Source organism: Pezoporus occidentalis, unplaced genomic scaffold (assembly GCF_034315485.1).
Source record: "Pezoporus occidentalis ecotype Australia unplaced genomic scaffold, CSIRO_AGI_Poc_V1 ctg48, whole genome shotgun sequence".
In the NCBI taxonomy this organism is placed as follows: domain Eukaryota; kingdom Metazoa; phylum Chordata; class Aves; order Psittaciformes; family Psittacidae; genus Pezoporus; species Pezoporus occidentalis.
In genome coordinates this window covers 7265991-7287122 of record NW_026915813.1, presented here as the reverse complement: position 1 = coordinate 7287122, position 21132 = coordinate 7265991, and the positions used below count along the sequence as shown (strand labels likewise).

The 21132-nt window shown below is 36.1% G+C and overlaps 1 protein-coding gene across 6 annotated transcripts in view; it reads right to left on the bottom strand.

The window, feature by feature from the left end:
* Positions 1-1719: 1719 nt before the first annotated feature.
* The window catches only part of RBPJ (recombination signal binding protein for immunoglobulin kappa J region), a 140456-nt gene continuing 121043 nt past the window's right edge, over positions 1720-21132 (bottom strand). For 4 of the 6 annotated variants that reach the window (XM_062636535.1, XM_062636532.1, XM_062636531.1 and 1 more), the window contains 9 exons: positions 20706-20801; positions 14317-14482; positions 12975-13149; positions 11376-11513; positions 11050-11162; positions 8736-8876; positions 7545-7700; positions 6729-6832; positions 1720-5924 (listed from right to left, as the gene is read on the bottom strand). In XM_062636535.1, coding sequence (XP_062492519.1) covers positions 5609-5924; positions 6729-6832; positions 7545-7700; positions 8736-8876; positions 11050-11162; positions 11376-11513; positions 12975-13149; positions 14317-14482; positions 20706-20794 — 1398 coding nt within the window. In that variant the 5' untranslated portion in view covers positions 20795-20801 and the 3' untranslated portion in view covers positions 1720-5608. Of the gene's footprint in view, positions 5925-5999; positions 6625-6728; positions 6833-7544; positions 7701-8735; positions 8877-11049; positions 11163-11375; positions 11514-12974; positions 13150-14316; positions 14483-20705; positions 20802-21132 lie in introns of those variants that run through there. The other 2 variants (XM_062636536.1, XM_062636533.1) reach the window with 2 other exon arrangements.

Genomic DNA, 21132 nt, shown 5'->3' with positions numbered 1-21132 from the left:
ATTTCCTCAACTTATTTATCTTTAGCATAATTAATGCTGATATTCAATACAAAAGTATTGATAAATACTTGAGAAAGTAAGTAATATGGGCTAATTCTCAATGCTTTTGGCCTCACACTAAGAATGTGCTACTGGGTATCAGAACTAAATATCCTTTATGGACACTAACTGAGCACATACAGGTGGTTTCTATCCTTCTCAGAATCACGCAATTCCAATCTACACAGGGCACTGAGAAATGTAAACTACCTGTTCCAGTTCTGTAATTCTGAATGCTCCTGAAATAGCATATATTGCATGTAATCCTCCAAATGAATCCTCTCCCATAGCCAAATAATTTCACACCATTCTCCTTTTAATCCTCTACTGTGGATTTTAACAGTATTTATTATCAAGACTGTTTACATAGCTAATTGTCAAGGTTTAGATTAAGAGATTTTTTTCTATCCGTAGTTCTTCACCTAAGACCAGCACCATCCCATGTAGTTTCTTATGTACCAACACCAAAGTTCAGCAAATGACCGTTCTGCCAAAACCTCAGATCCAATTCCTATTCTGTTCTAGAAGAATCGATTTATCATTCCTGAAACAGACTGCAAGAGTCCTTGCAAAATAATTTTAAGATGTAATCTGCCCATACTGTCCCTGTTTCAAACAGCAGAAGCTCTACCAGAGTTTTGTTTATGGCTACTTTATGTATCCTAATAACAATGGCATTCACCTCTGCAGATGTCTCAATAAAAATCTGTAATATGCTTCTTTTAGTCAAATGATCTATGTTTTCCAAAGACACCTCTCTTGCTCTCGCCACACTTCCTGAACAACCACTTCTGGACCCTTCAGTCTTATGGATAAACCAGTGATTTTTGGATTAGTTTAACACAAAACTAGTACTGGTAGGTTTTTGTTTTGCCATTCCAGATTCTCTCTCTGCTGTGTCCACGTTCCATCTCAGAAACTGTTTTCAAGTGACTGTGTCACCTGTGCTTGCAAACTAAAAGAGTGCATAATTTCAAGATCCTTAGGGGCCTACTAGAGTATTCTGTCAAAGAAACAAACTAGCTTGCTAAATTTCTAATTATTGGCCTACTGAAAGAAATAACAGACAGCCTGCAGCTAAGGAAAGGATGAAAACAAGTCAGGTATACTAGTTACAATAATAAAGTAGCTAAAGTTAAACAATTAAACAGTTGTTTTTTTTTCTTACTTAATAAATAACATAAAAAAAGTGAACCACTTACTGGTTTGGTTTTCAGTTGTTTTGTTGTGTTTTTTTTTGTTACATTATGGAAATAAACAGTTTCTTATCTAACTCCAGCAATAATACAAGCAATAATGAAACCAATTTAGATTTTTGGGTGGACATTCCATACCCCATTTGAGTGGAGTACAGTGTGCATAGCCTCACAACTAGTGATGACTTTCCCACTCCTGGCTTGGTTTTCTTTTGTGGTGCTCTGGCTCCATAGACTGCCTCACTGTTTGTTCACACAAGTAAGAAAATAAAAACCATATTCCTTGGTTAACATTGAAAAAATCCACAAAAATGTGGCAAGCTTCAACCCCTGATCATATCATAACTACTTTTAAATCACTATACAGATGTTCAATTACGTTTGTCACATCAACAGTAACATGGCATTTTCTCTGTAGGGAAAAAAAATGAAACCCAATAGTATATACACATACACACACACAGAGTACACTTGACAAAAACACTTCTATGTGGTTTACATTTCACTTTTATTTAATCCTCAAAACTGCCCATATTGCAGGGTTTTTCTGGATGAAATATGGAACTGAGCAATTAATTCTACAAAATTATGGTAAAAACTTGCTCGTTTTTCTACCTTATTGCTAAGAAACTTTACAGGTGCACAGTTTGTAAAAATAACCCTTTTAAGACTGAATGTATACACATGCTACAGGATTTAGAAATAAGTCATTAGCATAGCACCTCCAGATGGGGCAAATGCAGTGCTGAACACAGCACGTTTACAAAGTTAGAACTGCTCATTTAATTTACAGCATTTAAAGGGAAGAAGTCGTTCAGTCCTAAAAGGGTTAAGTAGAAACCCTAATATACTTCTTTTTCTAACAAAGCTGCCACTCAATCCCACAGTACAGTGCTTGAAAACAAAGTCAAAAGTCTGGCACAGGAAAGTATACACATTTGTTCAGTACTCATAAACACAGCTGCTTTTGAAAGAAAGTAAATAATATGGTTAATAATTGAAGAGCATCTTAGTTTCAAGATGGACACCTCAATGGAGTCATTCAATCAACAAGTGGGTAGCTTACTTCCAATAGATAATTTGCTTCACTTGGCATTAAGATTTTGTATATGGGGAATTCTCTGATTTATGTCTTGAGTTCATGTCTTTTCAGGTAATCATTCTCATCTTACAAGTCTGTGCAATGAAAAGAAGTACAGAATACCATTATTACACAGTCGTGGGATGCCCTCGGGCAAATAATTAGGAAAAACATCAGCAGCAGTTTATTAAAGACTATGCTAGTGTTGAATTCTGAAATGCAGTTCCAAACAAAAGAAAGTAAGAAAAAGGCATTGCTAAATTTGAGCACTTAATATGCTTTTTATGCTTTTTCTTCCTATAGTTGGAACTAAACAACATTCTGAACACAGACTCAATTTCTATGTATATAGAATTAACAGCAGACTTAACACAGCTAGACTTGAACAGTTATAATAGTTTCATACTGAAACATTCTAAACGTAGTTTTATCAAAATCTTGAGATATTGTTAATAGCATGAAAATTGATTAACAGCTCACAAGGCCAATAAATGTAACAATATCACCCCACAGGAAAAAGTTCAGGAAGATAATATATCTGAACTACCAGACATCTTAACAACAGTAAGGACCTGGAAGACCATTTCTGTACTACTGAATAACTACTGGCAACAACAGAGCCACAAGCCCACAGGTAAAATGGGGTTTAAAATGATCTTGTAAGCAGAACTTTAATAGTCTCTTTTTTTCACCCACTTCGCTGTAGTGTGTAGAACACCAAATATTAGGCTAAGTCATTAGGTTCTTTACAAGTCAAGGAATATTGCATCTACTGGGCAAAACTGCTGTAAGTACAGAAACTGAATATAAAAAGTATTGCATTTATATGTAAAAATTTTAAAATAATGAGTATAAAAGCATGTGTCAAGTTCTGAAAAGCTATTTTAAATAGCCTTTGAAGGTTGAAAGGCTTGTTATGGTTTGTCTACCGTGTGTATATTGTGGTTTCTTCTTGAATACCCTCTGAATCTGATATATATTTATCGCTTAGTTTAATTCTAACCAGTGATGAAAATCTGTGGCTCTTGAATTAAGCCGTATTGTAAGATACTTCTGTGCTTCTAACAAAAACACTGTGAAATGATTCCTGCTACAACACAATTAAAACAAAGTTTTATAGCACTCACAAAGGTAAACAGATTTGCAAGTAAACAGTTTAAAACAGAGATAAGGCCACAATGAATTCTGCCCTTGGTCACTGAAACGGAGATGAGGTGAGGCAGTATTCACTAGTGCTAAGAACCAGCATTGCGACTACGTCAGGGGAAGAAATTTTGTCAGACAGAATAGCAAATATGAAGGCCTGTGGTAGAATACAAGCACATTTTCAAAGGACAGTGGCACCAATTTTACTATTAGCTAAATATGCTTTATAATCGATTTCTTCCTTTAACCACATTGTTTCACGTATACAACAGAGCACTAAAGCAAACAAGTAGAACGGAGCACAGAGTACACAAATATGGTGCAGAGACAATGCTTTAAAATGGTGGTGGGTGTTGAAACTGGAATAAGCAGTCAGAAATAAAAACCCTATGAAATGGTCAACAGATAGGCTTGTAAGCAACACACTGTAGGAAGCCACAGGTTCACATTTACACAGCAGCTGTGACTCTTGCTTCAGGGTATGGAAAAGGCTGAACACAGCACAAAATTTGTATTTTGGCTTTTAAAAAGGAAGATCACACTATCAGAACTTGTCCTATGAGTCTATCCCTAGTTCTGTGACTACAAATGAACTATGGGGGTATACTTTGAAATACAAATGAGGCAGGCAGGTCTACAAGGAGGGACAAAAACATGGCAAAGTCAAAATGAAAAACAAATGCAACAACCAACAAAGTCAAAGTGCAAATGAGCCTTGAATTTATGATGGAGAGAAGACTTGAATGCTGCATAAGCTGTTGGCAGGGAAAGAGAAACCCACAGGAAATAAGGATGGAAGGAGTTAACATCTTCATAGTGCTTTTATGGTTTTCTATTTGCCCATATCTAAGTAATAAAATTTACTTCTAGTTATTATGGTATGATCACTTCACAATGAAAGCACGTTCTCAATACAAGTGTTACACCAAAATCTGGCCTAATTTACTGAAGAGTATGAAGAAAAACATGCTTGTTGTGATTCTCAAACGATGAAGGGCATCACCTACCAATCCCATTTGTAGCACATATTTCTCATGGTACTTTAGTTACATGCCAACAAGACAGAAGACATGCTGCCAAATGAAGTTATTGGGAACATTCCACTTTTGAAATAAAACATTTAACTTACACTTAATACAAATTATGTACAAGATTAGAAAAACCTGAACAGATCCTGAAACATTTTCAGATGTACTATGACTGAGCAAGGAAGAGGGGAAGCAACCCAGTAACAACCCTTCAAAAACACCAACGTATGCCTGTGACATGAACAATCATTAATATGACTGCTTGAGATGCCACTTTAAAAAAACTCATGTAATGTTAGAACCTCACGAATTATGACTATAAATACACATTTAAAAAAGGAAAACAGAAATAACTATTAACAATGACTGAAAACAGAGCACTAAAGTTAACATACATTGCATGTATTGCAGGCAAGGCAGAGGCATTTTTTAAAGCTTTTGCACAGACTTCATATAATCTTAAAAAAAATATGCTGGCCTTTACAAGGTTCTACTTGCTGAAATAAAAAACAATTTCAGTTCATAAAAAGTCACAAGACTTCAGTTTAAAAAAAGGAACAGTTCCAGCCACAGACCAAAAATATATATATTTTTTTAAAACTGGAAGAGTATGGTAATTAGATTATACAAGCATGGTCAGGCTTGGAACCTGAATATACTTCAGAGCAAAAGCTCAGAGGAAAAAAAAATATAAACTATTTGGTAACAAAAGTGTACTATATGTTGTGATACAAAAAAGGTATGGTGAAAATGTACCTTTTATACTAAAGCTTATACAAGTTCCTTGGTCCATAAAAACTATGTTGTGTTCATGTTTTCTAGTTTGCTCAACATGTATCCCAGCCACATTTTTTGTTTCTTGCCCATTAAAAAAAAAACACAGCTGAAAAATAGATTTTCAATAAAGTTCTTATGTTTCCGGTGTTGGTTGTGGTGTTTGGTTTTGTTTTTTTTTTTTTATTGTGGCTTCTGTATTTAAGATCAGCACTTGCAGGTAACAAGGTTCAAATAACATCACCTAAAATGGAAAGGTGTTTTCCCATGAAACCACAAAAATTGTTCAGTTCTCTTGAATGTAGCACTCAAAAGTCAGTTAAAGTCCAGACAAACGACAGTAGTTAGGAAACTACAGTTGCTGTAGATGATGTGACATTGGTTGGATTTGTGCTGACGTTTGTGTAACTTCCCTCGCTGTTTGTATTTGTTTCACTGGAAGCCATGAGGCTTGAGTTGGCTCTGAGGATTGCTCCAGCAGCACTGCAGTGTGGTCGTGGCCCTGGTTCCGGTGTGTACGTAAAGGTAAGGCTGGTGGAGTAAATTATGCCATCGTTACGGACCAAAGTTACTGGAACCTGGACTGGCTGACGGACCCACCTCCAGCCCTCTCGAAATGCAGAAATGTCTGGAACAACACACAGCATACTCTCTGCACACCTGGAAAAAAAGAGGGTCAACTGAGCACAATAAAACTTAAGCTTAGAGAATAGAACAGATCAGAACAGTTCAGCTGGATGGGTCTTACAACAGATCTAGTTCAACAGCCTGACCACTTCAGAGCTGACCAAAAGTTACAGCAAATTATTAAGAGTGTTTTTCAAATGCCTCAAATGCTGACTGGCATGGGGAACCAACCACCTCTCAAGGAAGCCTGTTCCAGTGTTTGATTGCCTTCTCAGTAAAGTACCCTAAAGTCCAGTCTAAACCCCAACTGACACAGCTTTGAACTGTTCCTATGCATTATGGCACATGATACCAGGGAGAAGAGCTCAGCACTTCCTTCTCCACCTTCTCTCCTCAGGAAGCTAGAGAGAGAGAGGAGGTCACCCATCAGCCTTCTTTTCACCAAACTAGACAAGCCCAGAGTCCTTACCTGCTCCTCACAGGACATTCCCTCCAGCCTACATCCTACCAGCTTTGTTGCCCTCCCCTGGACACATTTAATTACCTCCATAACCTTCTTAAACTGTGGGGCCAAGGACTGCACACAGTGCCCAAGGTGAGGTGGCACCAATGCTAAATACAGTGGAATAATCACCTCTTCTGACCAGCTGGATGCAGTTTGACCTCTTGGCTGCAAGGGCACACTGCTGACTCATATTGAGCCTGCTGTCAACCAGCACTCCCAGATCCCTCTCTGCAGGGCACAAAGTATATGCTTCAGTGTGTACATGTGAATATATGTTCTTCAAAGCATCCAGTAAAATGCAGTCACCATAAAAGTAGTAGAAAATACTGTACCTGTACATGGTTTCTGCTTCCACATCCCCAAACCAGACACGTAAATTTGGAGTGAAGTTCTGTCCTGTAAGTTCCAACATTGCTACATCCCCACCACCATTCAACTGGAAAGGAATTGAATAGAAAAAATTAGAAAATCCAACGTAAAAAAGTATTAAAAAAAATATACACCCCCTTCTAAGGAAGAAAACCAAAACAAGAAAAATTATTCACAGGCATATAGGAGCTGTAAAGAGTGTTGTTTCTGTCACCTGGATAAAACTGAAAGAAATACCTACACAACTGAGCTGTAAAAGAAGTAACACATCTAAAAGATACTGCCAATTAATTTGATATCCTGAAAGAGCTTACAAGTTTTGATAGTGGCTACTCAGAACAGGAGTCAATAAGGCTTTGAAAACAAAGAACAAACAATCTTTCGGAGAACGTGTTAGGAGAGCTTATTTTCTTAACAAGGTATCTGTCTGGCTCTGTCTGATCTATAGTTGGTTGATTTAAGAGCCAAAATCAATTTCTAAATGATCAAACAAAAGTAGAAGTCCTAAGGATATTACTACCAAAGTACTCTAAGAAATAAAATACTTAATGTATAGAACAATATTATTCCTATGATGGACAGGCTCATGTATTCTGAAATGTAGGTAAGAAAACTTGTTGCAACATAAAAGTAAGTTTCCTATTTATAAAGCAAGTAAGAATGCTTTCCTACAGTATTCCACAATGGTACCATGCAGGTTAAATCTGCATGACAAAAATAATCTCACATAAGAGAGTTTATTAAAAAAAAAAAATTAAAATAAAAACCAACCAACTTACCTGAAGACTTTCTACAACAGGCACAGGTGTCACAGGAGCATGGACCGGTCCCATCCCCTCATAAAATGTGTATTCTGCTTTATCTGTGCTAATGATTGTCCAAGAAGCTCCGTCATTAATCATTTCTTTATTTGGTTCTTTTGGGCATGGAGTGGCCTTAGAAAGAAAGAAAAGTTTTCAATATGACCTGTAGACTCATTAGTCAAGTCACAGAGCTAAAAACCAACTCAGCAAGTAACAATGTCTATTCCAAAAACATGTTTCCTTACATATTTCTTGCAACAAAATGACCTAAAGAAACAGTCGCATACATTTCAGCAAAAGTAGTAGAAAACTAAAGCTTGTGAGAACACTGTAACTCTCACCTGTGATACTGTCACGTTTCCAACCTTCTGTTTATTATTGGGTTTTATTTCAGTTCAGCTTTCAAAGTGTTAACATTATTCAACAGCCAATAACCAACAAACTATACCAACTACAAGCAGCTATTTAAAATAGAGCTTCCTTTAATAATGCAAAGTGACTAAAACACCTACAGACTCCAAGTCTAATAAGTTTCCATTAGTTATGATTTACATAAGGCCAAGATTTTGTTTTTCTTTTTAGAGAGCTCTTCAACATCCACAAAATGATAGATAACACAATCTTATAGAATCATAGATTCATATTTCAGTGTTTGTGCAGACATGGGAGAGAAGCTGAACTGACAACCTTGCAAATTAGTCAAACTTCCACTGTCTCCCTGTAAATAGTACTAAATTAGTATACATGCATACATGGAAAATACATTGACAAAGTGTTTTTTATAGCAACAACACCTTTCTGACTAATTCCATCACCTAGCAACCAGTAAGAAAATTGTGTATAGGTTAAACACAGGTACAGAAAAAAATGGGACTCAAAAATTCTAATTTTAATACCTAAATTCTGTTTTCTTCCATTAAGCTATAAGAATATCTACATATGTAACCATAACTTTCATGCTTCAAAATGTCAGATAAACTTCAACTAGCATGAATTTACCAGTTTAGATGAAAAGAAGATCAAAGCTGTATTCTTATGTGGACTCTTCATTTTGCTATGATCATGTAAAAAAAAAAAAAAGCACTGAAAACTGCTTGCAAGAGAAATGTGTAAGAAGGATAGGAACTACAGATCTTTCCAAGCTCAACCCCGTTTTAAACAACTCACTTGAAATTGGATTATTCTCTCCTGGGAAAGGCACAAATACATTCTCTCGGTGTCTTTAAGGTAAAACGCACATTTATGGAGCTGCGATACTGGATCATCTGCATCCAGTAACGCTGTTTGTTTATCTACTTTTCGAATTATCTGTGAAGGAAAATTGTACACACATATTTAGATCAATTTCTGCACTTCATTCCATTGGAGATTACATATGTACTGTTAGTATTTTTTTTAAATTTTCCACGCCTCCTGTTTTAATACAACATTAGATTCATCATTCTCAATGCTTTTGAAGTAAGAACACAACACTGAAGTGACACTCAATACTACATCTTCAGTGTGCTGCCTGCATATATATCTTTTTTTGAGTAAGAGTAGGGAAAAAACTTGATGCTTCAGCAAAATCTACTTTTGTTCCATTTCATGGTACAAACAAGCAGTAGGTCAAGCATTAACAGACTTCTACAGAATCTTCCATCACTGATAGCATCCATAACATTCTGTGGCAGACTAGTTGCTGAATGAGAACAGCTGAAAATAAATATTTACTTTGCAGGTATTGAGATGTCCTTAAGTACAGTTTTGCAAACATAACAATCACAGTATATCTTAACAATAGGTGGTCGTTATTACTTAAAGACAACTGCAAAGAACAACTGTTCCTCACATCTGACAGCTCAGTGAAAAAGTAGCTGCTGATTTAATTCAGAGCTGTTACACTAATTTATTTTTAAAAATTAAAAAAGTTATTCCCTTACAGACAGTGGAAGTCTGTATCTTGGAATTTAAACTCAACTTCTAGAAAAAGGTTTAATACTTCATTTTATGCAACATCAGCAGAAGCAGCAGCCAAAGTGCTTGAAGATTTCTAAGCCGACAATCAGAAAGCCAGCCATGTCCTCTGGAATTTCTAATGATAATAAATGGCATTATTAGCAATATAAGTTTCAAGGTTAACTTGTTTCTTCAAAGTTCTTTGCATTAACCTATAAAATGTCTGCAAGTTACCTTTTAATCACATTACCCTCAATCAATCTTGTAAAGCGCAAGACGAATGTTCCCAATAGCAAACAAAACAGGAACCTTTAGCCTAATTTGTTTTAATCTATTTCTACCTAAAATAAGGTTTCTGGAATCATAAATGATGGCATCTCCTTTCAGCAGTAAGAAAATATTATCATGAAGCCCCCAGATAAAGTGAGATCCTCTTAGTAAGTGTCATGTGCACTGAACCAGATCAATAGTAACCAGGTCTGGATTTTTCTGTCAAATAATGTGATCAATAAAACAACTATTCAAGTGATCATTTTATACTACTTACTCTGAGCAGTTTTACTCTTTTTTTTAGCTAAATTTGATATTAGGAGAGAATTTCATACACAGTCCTAGTAAAATAAGTCTGGAAAGGGGAACAAAAACCTGCCTGCAGGGAAGGTTGGTTTTACATTGGCACATTCTAAAAATCGTTTCTAGTTAAAAGTGGAATTAGCAAAGCCTCGTATGAAGTTCATAATGGGCTTGCAAACCACAATTTCACAGAGGACTGCATATGAAGCATTGTTTAGTATCAGTCACATAAAATTCCACTTAGGCTAATATTAAGTGCATAAACAGGAGGTAAAAAATAAATCTGTAATTATACTTAAATTTATTTATAAAAACCATTACAGCAATGATTTGTTAGGTTCACAAACCATAACTGGTTATAATCAATTTTGCATCTGTGACAAAGACAAGGGCTGAAATTGTCTCTTTCTAAAAAAAGTAATTACAAAGGCATTTTCAATGTTCCGTATTTAAAACGGACAGTATTAATAAATGTCCAAAATGCTTTTGCAAGCTGATATTGATATCATTACATATCCTTAGAAGTACACAGAAGTGGTTTCAGATTCAAGTTGGAAGAGCATTTTTAAAGCTGTGCTGAACTCAACAAATGGAATAGCACTGCTGGCTGCAAAGACTTTATTCAGCTATTTTATATCAATATTTAAACTGTTTTGCTACACTGGGGCTTACATTACTATTTTAAAATAGACATATTCTTAAGGACAGCTTGCAAACTAACCTAGTTTGGCAGGTTTGAATTCTGAGAAGTTCCCTACACTTACGTTACAAGCTGTTCTTTGCTTACAGAATTAATCTGCAGATACAAAAATACACTTTCATTAAATTGAATGCCATTTTCCATATAAAACATATATTACTAAAAGGAAAAATAAAGCCAAATATTGTAAACAACACAAGCTCAACTATGCAATTACACACTCTATGCAATCTACAGATTAATTACAGCATTGGAGAAATTAAACTGTACCAGTCTTGGGAGTGCCATGCCAGTGACTGAGCATACAAGTTTGACAGTCTGCCCATAATGTATATAGCCATCTCTCACTGTGAATTCTTCTCCTTCTGATTCATCATCATCCACTGCATGAAACAGGAATTTTCACATTATTTGTTTTATCCACTGTTTACTCCAATAGGAGGAACATTTAACATCCCACTATTACATCAAATATACAGTCAGTAACAAACAAATCCACATATGAGCAATTAATATGCAGGAAAAAAATGCAGAACCTTTATTTGTGGGGATGGAGGGAGGGAGGTAAAAATATATATTGCTTCATTTTTACTTACAGAGGTGAATGTAAAATGCTCCCCACTGCTGTGAACTGGCATGGAAATTACCACCTTCTACGTGCAAATATCTGGTGCTAACTGTTTGGGATCGAAGTCTATTAAATAGTGCCACTTTTGTCCCTGACGCAATACATACTGCAAGGAACACATACAGACTTGAGATTATAAAATTACTTCATTAGTACATAAAAAAGTGACAAAACCTCACAAATACAGTAAAATAAACTGATGAAATTAAGAAATACTTCTCAACCATTGGTAAATTTAGAAAATATTTATATTCATGAGAGATTAAAAAAAAAAAAAATCACAAAATTACAAGTGGGGAACATACAGTGGGCTGTTCTCCAAAGGCATGCTACTCCACAGAATTTTGCCACTTAGCCAAACAGGCCAGTGCTTGCCAGCTGAAAACTCCTCCTGTTCCTAGTTCTCCAACAACTGATTATTTGAGCTTAAGCATTAAGTTGCCCTTGTGAAGTACTCCAACTTTCAGCGATCATTCAGAGTATACATGAAGTATAAAGAAATTATTCATAGGAATCACAATCAACTGAAAGGAAGACAGACATAACTATGTAAAATTTTAATAAGCATGCAACTTGACATTTTCTCATATCTGAACTTACTTATCATTCAAGAAACAGAGAAATGCTAAATCCACTCCCCTGAAAAAATCTGCAACTAGCATTTCGCTATGAAACAGGCATGTTTCTTCTACTTGGTTAATATCTACTATCAAAGAATGCTTGGTTCATATTCACTGTCCATCAAAACCAGCTGTCTGAACAAAGTCAACAGTGCATACTCTGAACCCATGGGCGTGAACTGCACAGCAACAGATTGCCTTTAGTCATGTGGCAAGCTAGTGCCCCGAGATCCACATTCCATAGGTGAAATGGGTTCCAGGCCAACACAGATGGAAGAGCCTTTTAAAGCACTAGTGAAGAGAGAGAGGAAAAAAAAAAAAAAAAAAAAACAAAAAGGGTATCTCTTGAGGTGCTCCAGTGGTATGGAGGCAAAAACTCAGGGAAAAGCAAAATTGCTCCCAGTTATACATTAGCACCAGAGATATCTTTACTTGAAAAAGCACAGTAAGCAAATAAATCTGGATGAAATATCACCAGATTTTCTCTTGACCAATTACATAAAAGAACCATGCAAAACATATTAAAAATAAAAACAACATGCAAATGGCATGAGATAGTAAGAAGGTGGCTGTGATACGATGAAGTGCAGTTTGGCTAATGTGATGCTATTCATTTATTACAATCTGAAAGCTATCTCTTTGAAGCTGCTCAGACCATCCTAAGCACTACATCAGGCAGCTTAAGAGATCTAACAACTTAGAAAGCTAAGGTAGAGCATTCTTTATGCATTTGTCTACCAGGATTCACTCCTAAGAATAGTTTTTTTGGTGGACATTTTATATTTACTAAATAATTATCTGTGACCATATAAAACTCAGTGTAGTCTGAAATACATCAGAAAAACAGAAATTGAAAATTGTATTTACTTTGTAGTCATAAGAGCACCTAAGAAAAAATCAGCAGGAGGCAAAATGAATTGCTGCATAAAGAAGTGTAAAATACTTACAGTCTGCATTTTTCAGTGACTGTTTCTTTTTAGAAGGTTTGGAGATGACTTTGATCCGTTTACTGAGGAACACACCGATGTCATCACTATTGCCATAGAACATTTTTACTGATAACATGAAGTGCTTTCTCTTGTCTGAGTCTGATATGTATAATGTTTTGGCAGTGCAATAATTCTGTAGGTGAAAACATACTGTTGTTTTTTCAAGTCAACCCAGTTTAAGAAAGTACATATATTTAATTATGAACAAAATAGGAAAACTGATGCAATAGTTTCTAAACTAGATCAGAAACTGTTTTTTCCATCTCTTCGATATGGGTATCTTTTATGACTACTGTTTAGCGTTGTGAAGTTTAGCACCCAACTTTAGTGCCTTTTCCTAAAGACTCTTATCAGAACTAGAAACCAGATGATCAGATACTATAGCTGTGTCAAATCCATCTCTGATTAAGAGCACTACTAAAAATTACATTTGAGTAGAGCTATCATAGAGCTATACAGGTAGTGCAGTGGGCATGCACAAGAGGCTGCCTGTGCAGAAGAAGTGTTCAGCCAATTTTTTCTTGAAAGGCTGGGAGATGACTGCGGTTTGAAATGTGAAATGTGGCTAGGTGCTATATGCTAGCTGACAACAGGAGCTCCAAAAAAAAAAAAAAAAAAAAAAGAAAGGAAAAAAAATGTCAAAAAGAACTTTTATTCTTTTCTCTATTCAGCAACACATGAAGCATTTCTAAGTAGACTGGGCTGGAAATACTAGATAGCTATAAAATACTGCTTAACAAAACAACCAGCTAAAATGAGCATTAACACGTTGCCAGTTCTATTCCAACTGTTTAAATCATCACAAATATCGTAAAATTTTTTAATAGTAATTTGTATCACTAAAAAGAAACCCCAAAACGATCTTACTAAATTTATTGAGATGTCATTTGAATTGTATTTTTATGCAAAGTGACTTAAAGGTCACTTCTGGCAGCAGATGGTGTTCAAATACTTCTTTGTTAAGATTATCCATTCACGTAAGCCAGAGAGAAGGACAGAGAGTTTGGGCCAAAAACCTTACTTGAGTTAATCACTGATGCCTATCAAATAATCTAACAGTTTACCGACTGAATCAACAAACCTACGCATTAAAGGTTAGTACCCTGCTATGATCCCATGAACCAAATCTACCTAATTAATTGTCCTACATATTTTTGACAGATTTTTTTAAACCACTTATGTAGTAGCTGCTACTGTGTACAAAGTTGTCAAAATTAAGCAAGAGTATTCCTTGAAATATGCACCATATAGCTACAATATCTTTTGCAGTAATCCGAGTGGTTTATTATGTTTCTTCTACCTTTCCTTCCAAGTTCAGCTGTTGCATTTCTTGGTCACTGTTTCCTATTCCAATGAAGGCGCAAGGTTGTGACTCTTGCTCAGTGCAACCATCCCGTTCCATTTGCTCTTTTTTTTTCTTCCATCCACTGCCCATAAGATACACACACGGAGGAGGACAAAAGAACCTGAAAATGAAGAGCACGTTATAAGATTACACATAGCTTTCAAGAAAATTCTTGATACCAACAGTGTTGTGTACCCAAAGCTACTCAGGCCAGCTACCCTTTGCATTCCAGTTTATACATACATGCCCTTCATTTGCCTGAAGATTCTCTAAAACACAAATAAAATATATTAAAAAAAGCAAAGAAAATCAGCATGAGATGCAGTTACTGAGTATCTTTCCAGTTCAATATATGCAATGTAACATTCTGCATTTCTATAAAATAATTTCTACCCTTAGAAAGAAGAAATTCTGAAAGAAAGTAAAAAGTTGAAAGTGATAACAGTGTTTTGCTTTTATAAGTGCATAACATGATTCACACAGAACAATTCCACAAACTGATTTAATGGACAACTGCTGACAACAATTCCTAAACACTTGGTGTTTCATCATTAGGAAGGAGGGAGTCTGTTTCAAAGCATAAATCGCTTTGCAGTCTTTAAATGGAATACATGTTACATCTTCATAGAATCATGGAACAGCTCGGGTTGGAAGGGATCTTCAAAGGTCATCTAGTCCAATCCCCCTTCAATGAGCAGGGATATCCTCAACTAGATCAGGTTGCTCAGAACCACGTCCAGCCTGGCCTTGAGTATCTCAAGGGACGAGGCATACACCAGCTCCCTGGGCAACCTGTGTCAGGGTTTCACCACCCTCACTGTAAAAAAGTTCTTCCTCACATACAGCCTGAATCTCCCCTCTTTTAGTTTAAAACCATTACCCCTCATCCTATCATGATCAGAGGCACCTCTCTGGGGCAGCAACAGCCCACTGTGGAGCCTTTCACCAAGGCACAGGTGACCAGGCTCTTTCAATTACTCTACAGTAACGGACTGTTTTAACTTTCATTGCTGTAAGAATAAAGTTCTGAAATTTTTAAATGGCCATGAATAGAAGGAGTAAGCAGTAATACATGCTATGAAACAGCACACACGGTATATCCCTTTCTTGCTTGCTCTTATGCCTTTTGCACCTCATCTTCCACTACCTGACCTCTGCTGTTTCAGCTTTCCTCATGAAGATGCTGAATGATTGAGCAGGAGTGTATTTAAGTACAATATGGCTTTCTTTTATGTGCCAACTAAATCCTCCCGTTCCTACTACAATTTTTTGATCTCAAAAACAAGAATGCATTTCCTACTTTTCAATTGCATTTATTTCAGAGATGACATGACCTCATTTTCCCCAATGCTTCTCTAAAGGAAAAATGATCTTAAGAGCACTTACTGGTGAGGGAGACAGTGCAACGACAATGGTCAAGAATAAAAGATTCATATTAAAATACAAGGTGCTCGTTACTTTCTACAGGACCAATCTAATCTATATGCCCTTTATCGCCCCGCATCTAGATGTAAATACCATAATTGTCACCTGGTTGCTGCAACTTTCAGCATGTTTTAGTAGAAAACTGAAACAAAGTAAGAAATAACTGCTTTAGCATCAGGCTGAGAAAATGTCTACTGCGGACACCTGTGATCACATTTGAAAAAATACACAGATATATATATGTGCAGGTGGGAAGCAAGCAAGAGTGTAAGAAGTACTCACATGTTTATTAGACTGGTAAGGGGTCAAGCAAGGGCAGTGATCATGCCCAAGCGCTGCTTAGGAGGCCTGCTTTACTGTGCCATCCCAGATAGGGGAAACATGATGGTGGTCCTCTGTGAATACTACTTTTAAAATGGGGGTTATGAACGAACTCCCAACTATTTGGAGAGGAAGTTTCAAGTAAAAGATCTTTTGGAAACAAACCCATATTGCCACAAAAAGCACACCATATAGCTAGTCAGCTTGTGAACTCCAGTGACAAAGCAAGATCCTTTCAGTGTTAATAGATGCAACGCACTAATTCTCTTCTCAACAGGTATAAGCTACTTCCAGTAAGAAATTATATACAGACTAAAAATTAATATCAACCTTTATTAATGGAGCAATACTTTGCAAAAAAGAATCCATACCCCTTGTCTTCCAAGTAGGTGTAACACCATAAAGCCAACATCACACATTTACCTTTCTTCCTCATGTACTCTTTTGTATTTTTCTTAATGTTAGAACAGAAGGAAAAAGAAAAAACAACCCTCAAACTTTTTCATATAATTTTTCATTACAGCTTTACTCTAAACCAAATCCTTTGAATAGCTATGGCCACTAGGTGGCAATGAAGACCCAGGAGAAACGAGTTTTAACCCACTGAAAGAAAACAAGCCACAACAATTAAAGCGCTCTTTTTAAATTAGAACACAGAGAAAAACTTTGGAAAACTACAGTTTACTGAACAAAGACAGAAACTTTTTAAGCTGAGACAATTTTATGTTTGGTTTAAACTACCAAACAAGAAAGAAAGAGTCTGGACATCCACAACTGGAATGGGGTTCCTTATGTGCAGTCTCCTAACCTTCAGATATAGGCAAGTACAGTCTGGGGGCTTTTTCCTTTGTATTTACAAACCCAGAAACTCATGTATAGAAGAGATTAATTATAATTTTCCTATCCAACATAGTGTGAGTAAACCATGAGTATTTCTGATTTTCACAGATGATTAAAGAAAGTTATCTTTGATATGTATAAAATGACTGCTGTAAACCGGTTCACTCATTAATATTTCTGATGTAAATAGGAATGTAAATGTTTATGTGAGAAGCTGGCTTTCAGATAACTACAATGAGCAAATAAGAAAAAGAAAATCACCTCCCTAAAATAATTTCAGCAGTTTCCAGCACTACTGATGGGAAATAAAGTAGGACAATGTTCAGCTGAACAAATGAAAATACTCTTCCTTAAACTTTTGATTTACAGGGCCTACCTCTCCTTTCACCACAAAACTAAAATAAGACTAAGTAGGAGGTAAAAATTCTTCTGAAGTATTAATTTGACCTATAGTAAAAAGAAAATCATGCTGGAAGGAAAGGCAGCTGTGTCTGGTTCTTCCGAGCTTGCTGAGAATATTCAGTACAAGAAATAATGCTGGAAAAGCATGTAGGAGGCAATTTCCTCACTGGGTTTATTCTCTTAATACCTCTTTTCTATGCTGTGAGCAGAGTGGCAATTCCATGCTGAACATGCAGCGAAACAACACAGGACCTTAATGTTGAGTGTTCACACTGTTCAGACTCCGAAGAGAGAAGTCTCAGTGAAAGGTAAACATGAAAATAGTGTAAGAAGCACCAGACAAACATCCACACTTACCACTAAACATCACCTGAGTATCAGCTGAATGTTTTTGAAAGATGACAGCCATCCAACAGGAAACATTAGGCAAAAAGTCTTAAACTCAACTGAAGTCCACCCCTGAGCTTCTCACCTCCTGGCTTCTTTGTCAGACTAAACAACACTAACTTTAGGAAAAGCAAGGCTAGTAACAGTGGTCCACTTGAAGAAAGTGGACATCCTTTCATTACTGTTATTTACAGGCAAGTACCAAGAACACTCTCAAATTAATCCATAAAGTCTCCATCCACATGGCAACAACCTGGAATTGCGTTTCTGTAAGGCCTATTTATACCAGACCACACTACATGAGACTGCGCCATGTACCCTGAGTTTTCAACAGAGTATTTCACCATCTATTAAGCCTCACCAGAACACTGAAAGGTAGTTATTGTGCTAACCTTTTAATTATGCCATGCAACATTTACTAATGATAAATATTTTCCATGACCTCACAACAAACAAGGTTTAAAGACTAGACCAAAAGGTGGAAGCTTGTTTAGGTTTTTTTTTAGGTTTTATGTTGAAAGACATAGAACTTAAATGTAAGAAATATTTTAAATTTAAGAAATTTAAGACAAATTTCAGAAACAATTCCTTTTGTAATGTGACTTCTCAGTTACAAAGATAGTGTAATTTAACTTATTCTTCAAGGATCAAAATTTAACCAGATTATATCCATGCCATCATTACTGATGCTAACAGTCTGGGAAGTAGCAGAACAGCAGCAGAGACAGTTTAAATGGTGTGTTAAATCGTAAGAAAAACTAAAATATTTAAACAGGATAATGAAAGCCTAGTATGTATTCCCAACTTTCATTTCACACCCATACCAGAATGGCAATCAGTTCACTATGACAAACATCCAAACATTTTCATTCCTAGTCATCTATTGAGTTCTGAAACTCTCTAGATACATTTGACATGCTCCCATTTTTAAAGAGGTGAATCTGAGATACCTTTCATGAACTAATGCAGCTGTGCTGTGATAGGCCACTGTAATGCACCTCCTAAAATCTAAGTGGTAAAAGAATGCCTACTGTCAGTTAGCAATCGTTTCAAGCAGTGGGAAACCAATAACTAGTTTATTGAGCATTACTAGTACTTTGGTAACATACACGCCAAAGTGATTTTTAACAGAATCAAGTGAAATATACACGTATATTGAGGGCAACATGTATTTATGGCAATTCTACCAATTACACATAGGCACTTTCAGAAACTTTTAGCAAATGACAATTTGAAGCTTTGCTCAGTATTCTTCAGAACACTTATTTAAGTTTTCCAAACTGTAACGGAACTTTGAATAATCAAAATTACTACTTTATCTTTTATTTTCTCCTTCTTTCAATGCAACCTGCTCTCCAAAATAATGATACACAGGAAAACTCTGCAAAATGTTTCTGAACTCATGAACTGCTGCAGCCCCTGGAGAACAAACTAACTGAAGTTACAGATACACTGTTTAGAAAATCACTGTCTTATCTGCAGGCACACTCCCCACTTTTTGGGAGTAACATGCTTTACTCATCTGCAGTAATGAGTCAACTATTCAACTCTTGAATGACAACACAATCCGACAAGATAACGATCAGAGACCTCTATACTGACATGATAAAACTTGTGGGCTGCAAAGGGTTAAAGTTATCATTTACTATTAGTAGGGCCTTGCATTGCAACACTTCTGCATTTACGTTTGGCAGTGAGCAAGAAGCCTGTATAGTTACAGAGCAGATATGCAGCACACTTGTCTGCTTCCATGCCTTTCCTCCTTCCTGTTTTGCTGACTTCCCATTTGATTCTCATCAAGAATTGCACAAAGATCTAAAAAGCACTTTGAATTAACAGTTCCATGGAGCTGCAGAACCTGGACCCTGCCCAAAAGAAAGGGCTAACAGAAAGGACCACACATATTGAAACAACAAGCAGTCAGGCACAGAATACTGAAGAACAGCTGAAAATATAGTCTGCACCTACGATTCACAGACATCAGGAAGTGTGATTTAGATTGGCAGCAACGAACTGAGAACTTCGCGGGCTTAATTCTAATATTCCTGTTTTCTAACACTTTCATGTTTAAGTATGCTAAAATCTCAAAACTCAGAAAACTGTGAAAAAACATAACGAAGTAACAGGACATGAGTGAGTGTAAAAGTAAAGGTTAAAACTTCAAAACCATTAATGTACTAAATACATGGCCTTTTGTGACGAAAAAATGTTTTACTATTAAAAGTATCTGAAAACTAACCAAATACTGCACTTCTTATTTTAGTGAAGTTGAAGGTAGAAAAATACAGTTTATACTTAAAATTATGTTTTACCATGAGGACTAGAAATCTGCATCTGAAGGACCGTCCTATTTGCTTCTACTAGTCATTAAATAAAAATATCACATAGAGAAGACTGCAGGAAATTCACCTTTACCTAAAAAGCATCCAACTTCACGTTTACAGATTCTGTCCTTTACAGAACTACCTATTATTGTAAGTTGTACTGTACTTATTTTTACAAGAGAATGTTAAAGAACCATAAATATGGTTATGATTGACCTGTTATTATTTTAAAGCAATAACAGATCTGATTCAGAAGAATATCTTACTGAGGCTGGTAATTTCCCTTTCATATTAATTTGAAATTACTCAAGAAAAACCTCCCCTACAAATAGCCATCACTGATCACCCTGCTTACTCCAAACTTAAAATGGAAGATTTAAAATTAGAGCCATTTTAATTCAATGTAAGAAAAACTTCACGCACAGATAAAGAACCTGTTGGTAGAAGAGGCATCACCACATAAAATTGCCAAAGGTTTGCAGCTTTTGTTACATAATCAGATGATCTCAGGAACACATTTTGGCTTACACTTCTTCAAGTTATAGTATGATCTGAGGAATTCTACACCTACTATGCACCAGACCATATGCTACAGCTTCCCTAGCTGGGAACTCTAGAGGAAGCCAGGAAAGAATAGAAACTTACCTTTTTTCATTTCCATACGACTTCTGCGCAACTTTTGCATGGAGTATTAGCACTGTTTGATCACCCCGCTCCTTCAGGTAATTTCGCATTGCTTCCCTAAAAATAAAAGACAAAATAAGCTTTGAAAATTCATTTGTTTTGTTTATAGCTATAATCATCCAAAGAAAGTTTTAGGACAAAAAACCCCAACACCTGAAGTTCACAAAAGGCGACCATTAATAGCACCAAGATGAGTTTGCTTTGGTTTTTAAGACAACTACATAGCAAAAAGCAGCAACTCTCTTGCATGAAGCTAGCAGTAAGGGTCTGTGGTCATTTTTACAAGTACTACATTTTCCAGAACAGATGCTTGTGATGTAAAATTGTATCAATGCCAATGACTACACCACATTTAAAGTCCATGCCACAAATACTTGATTAGAACACA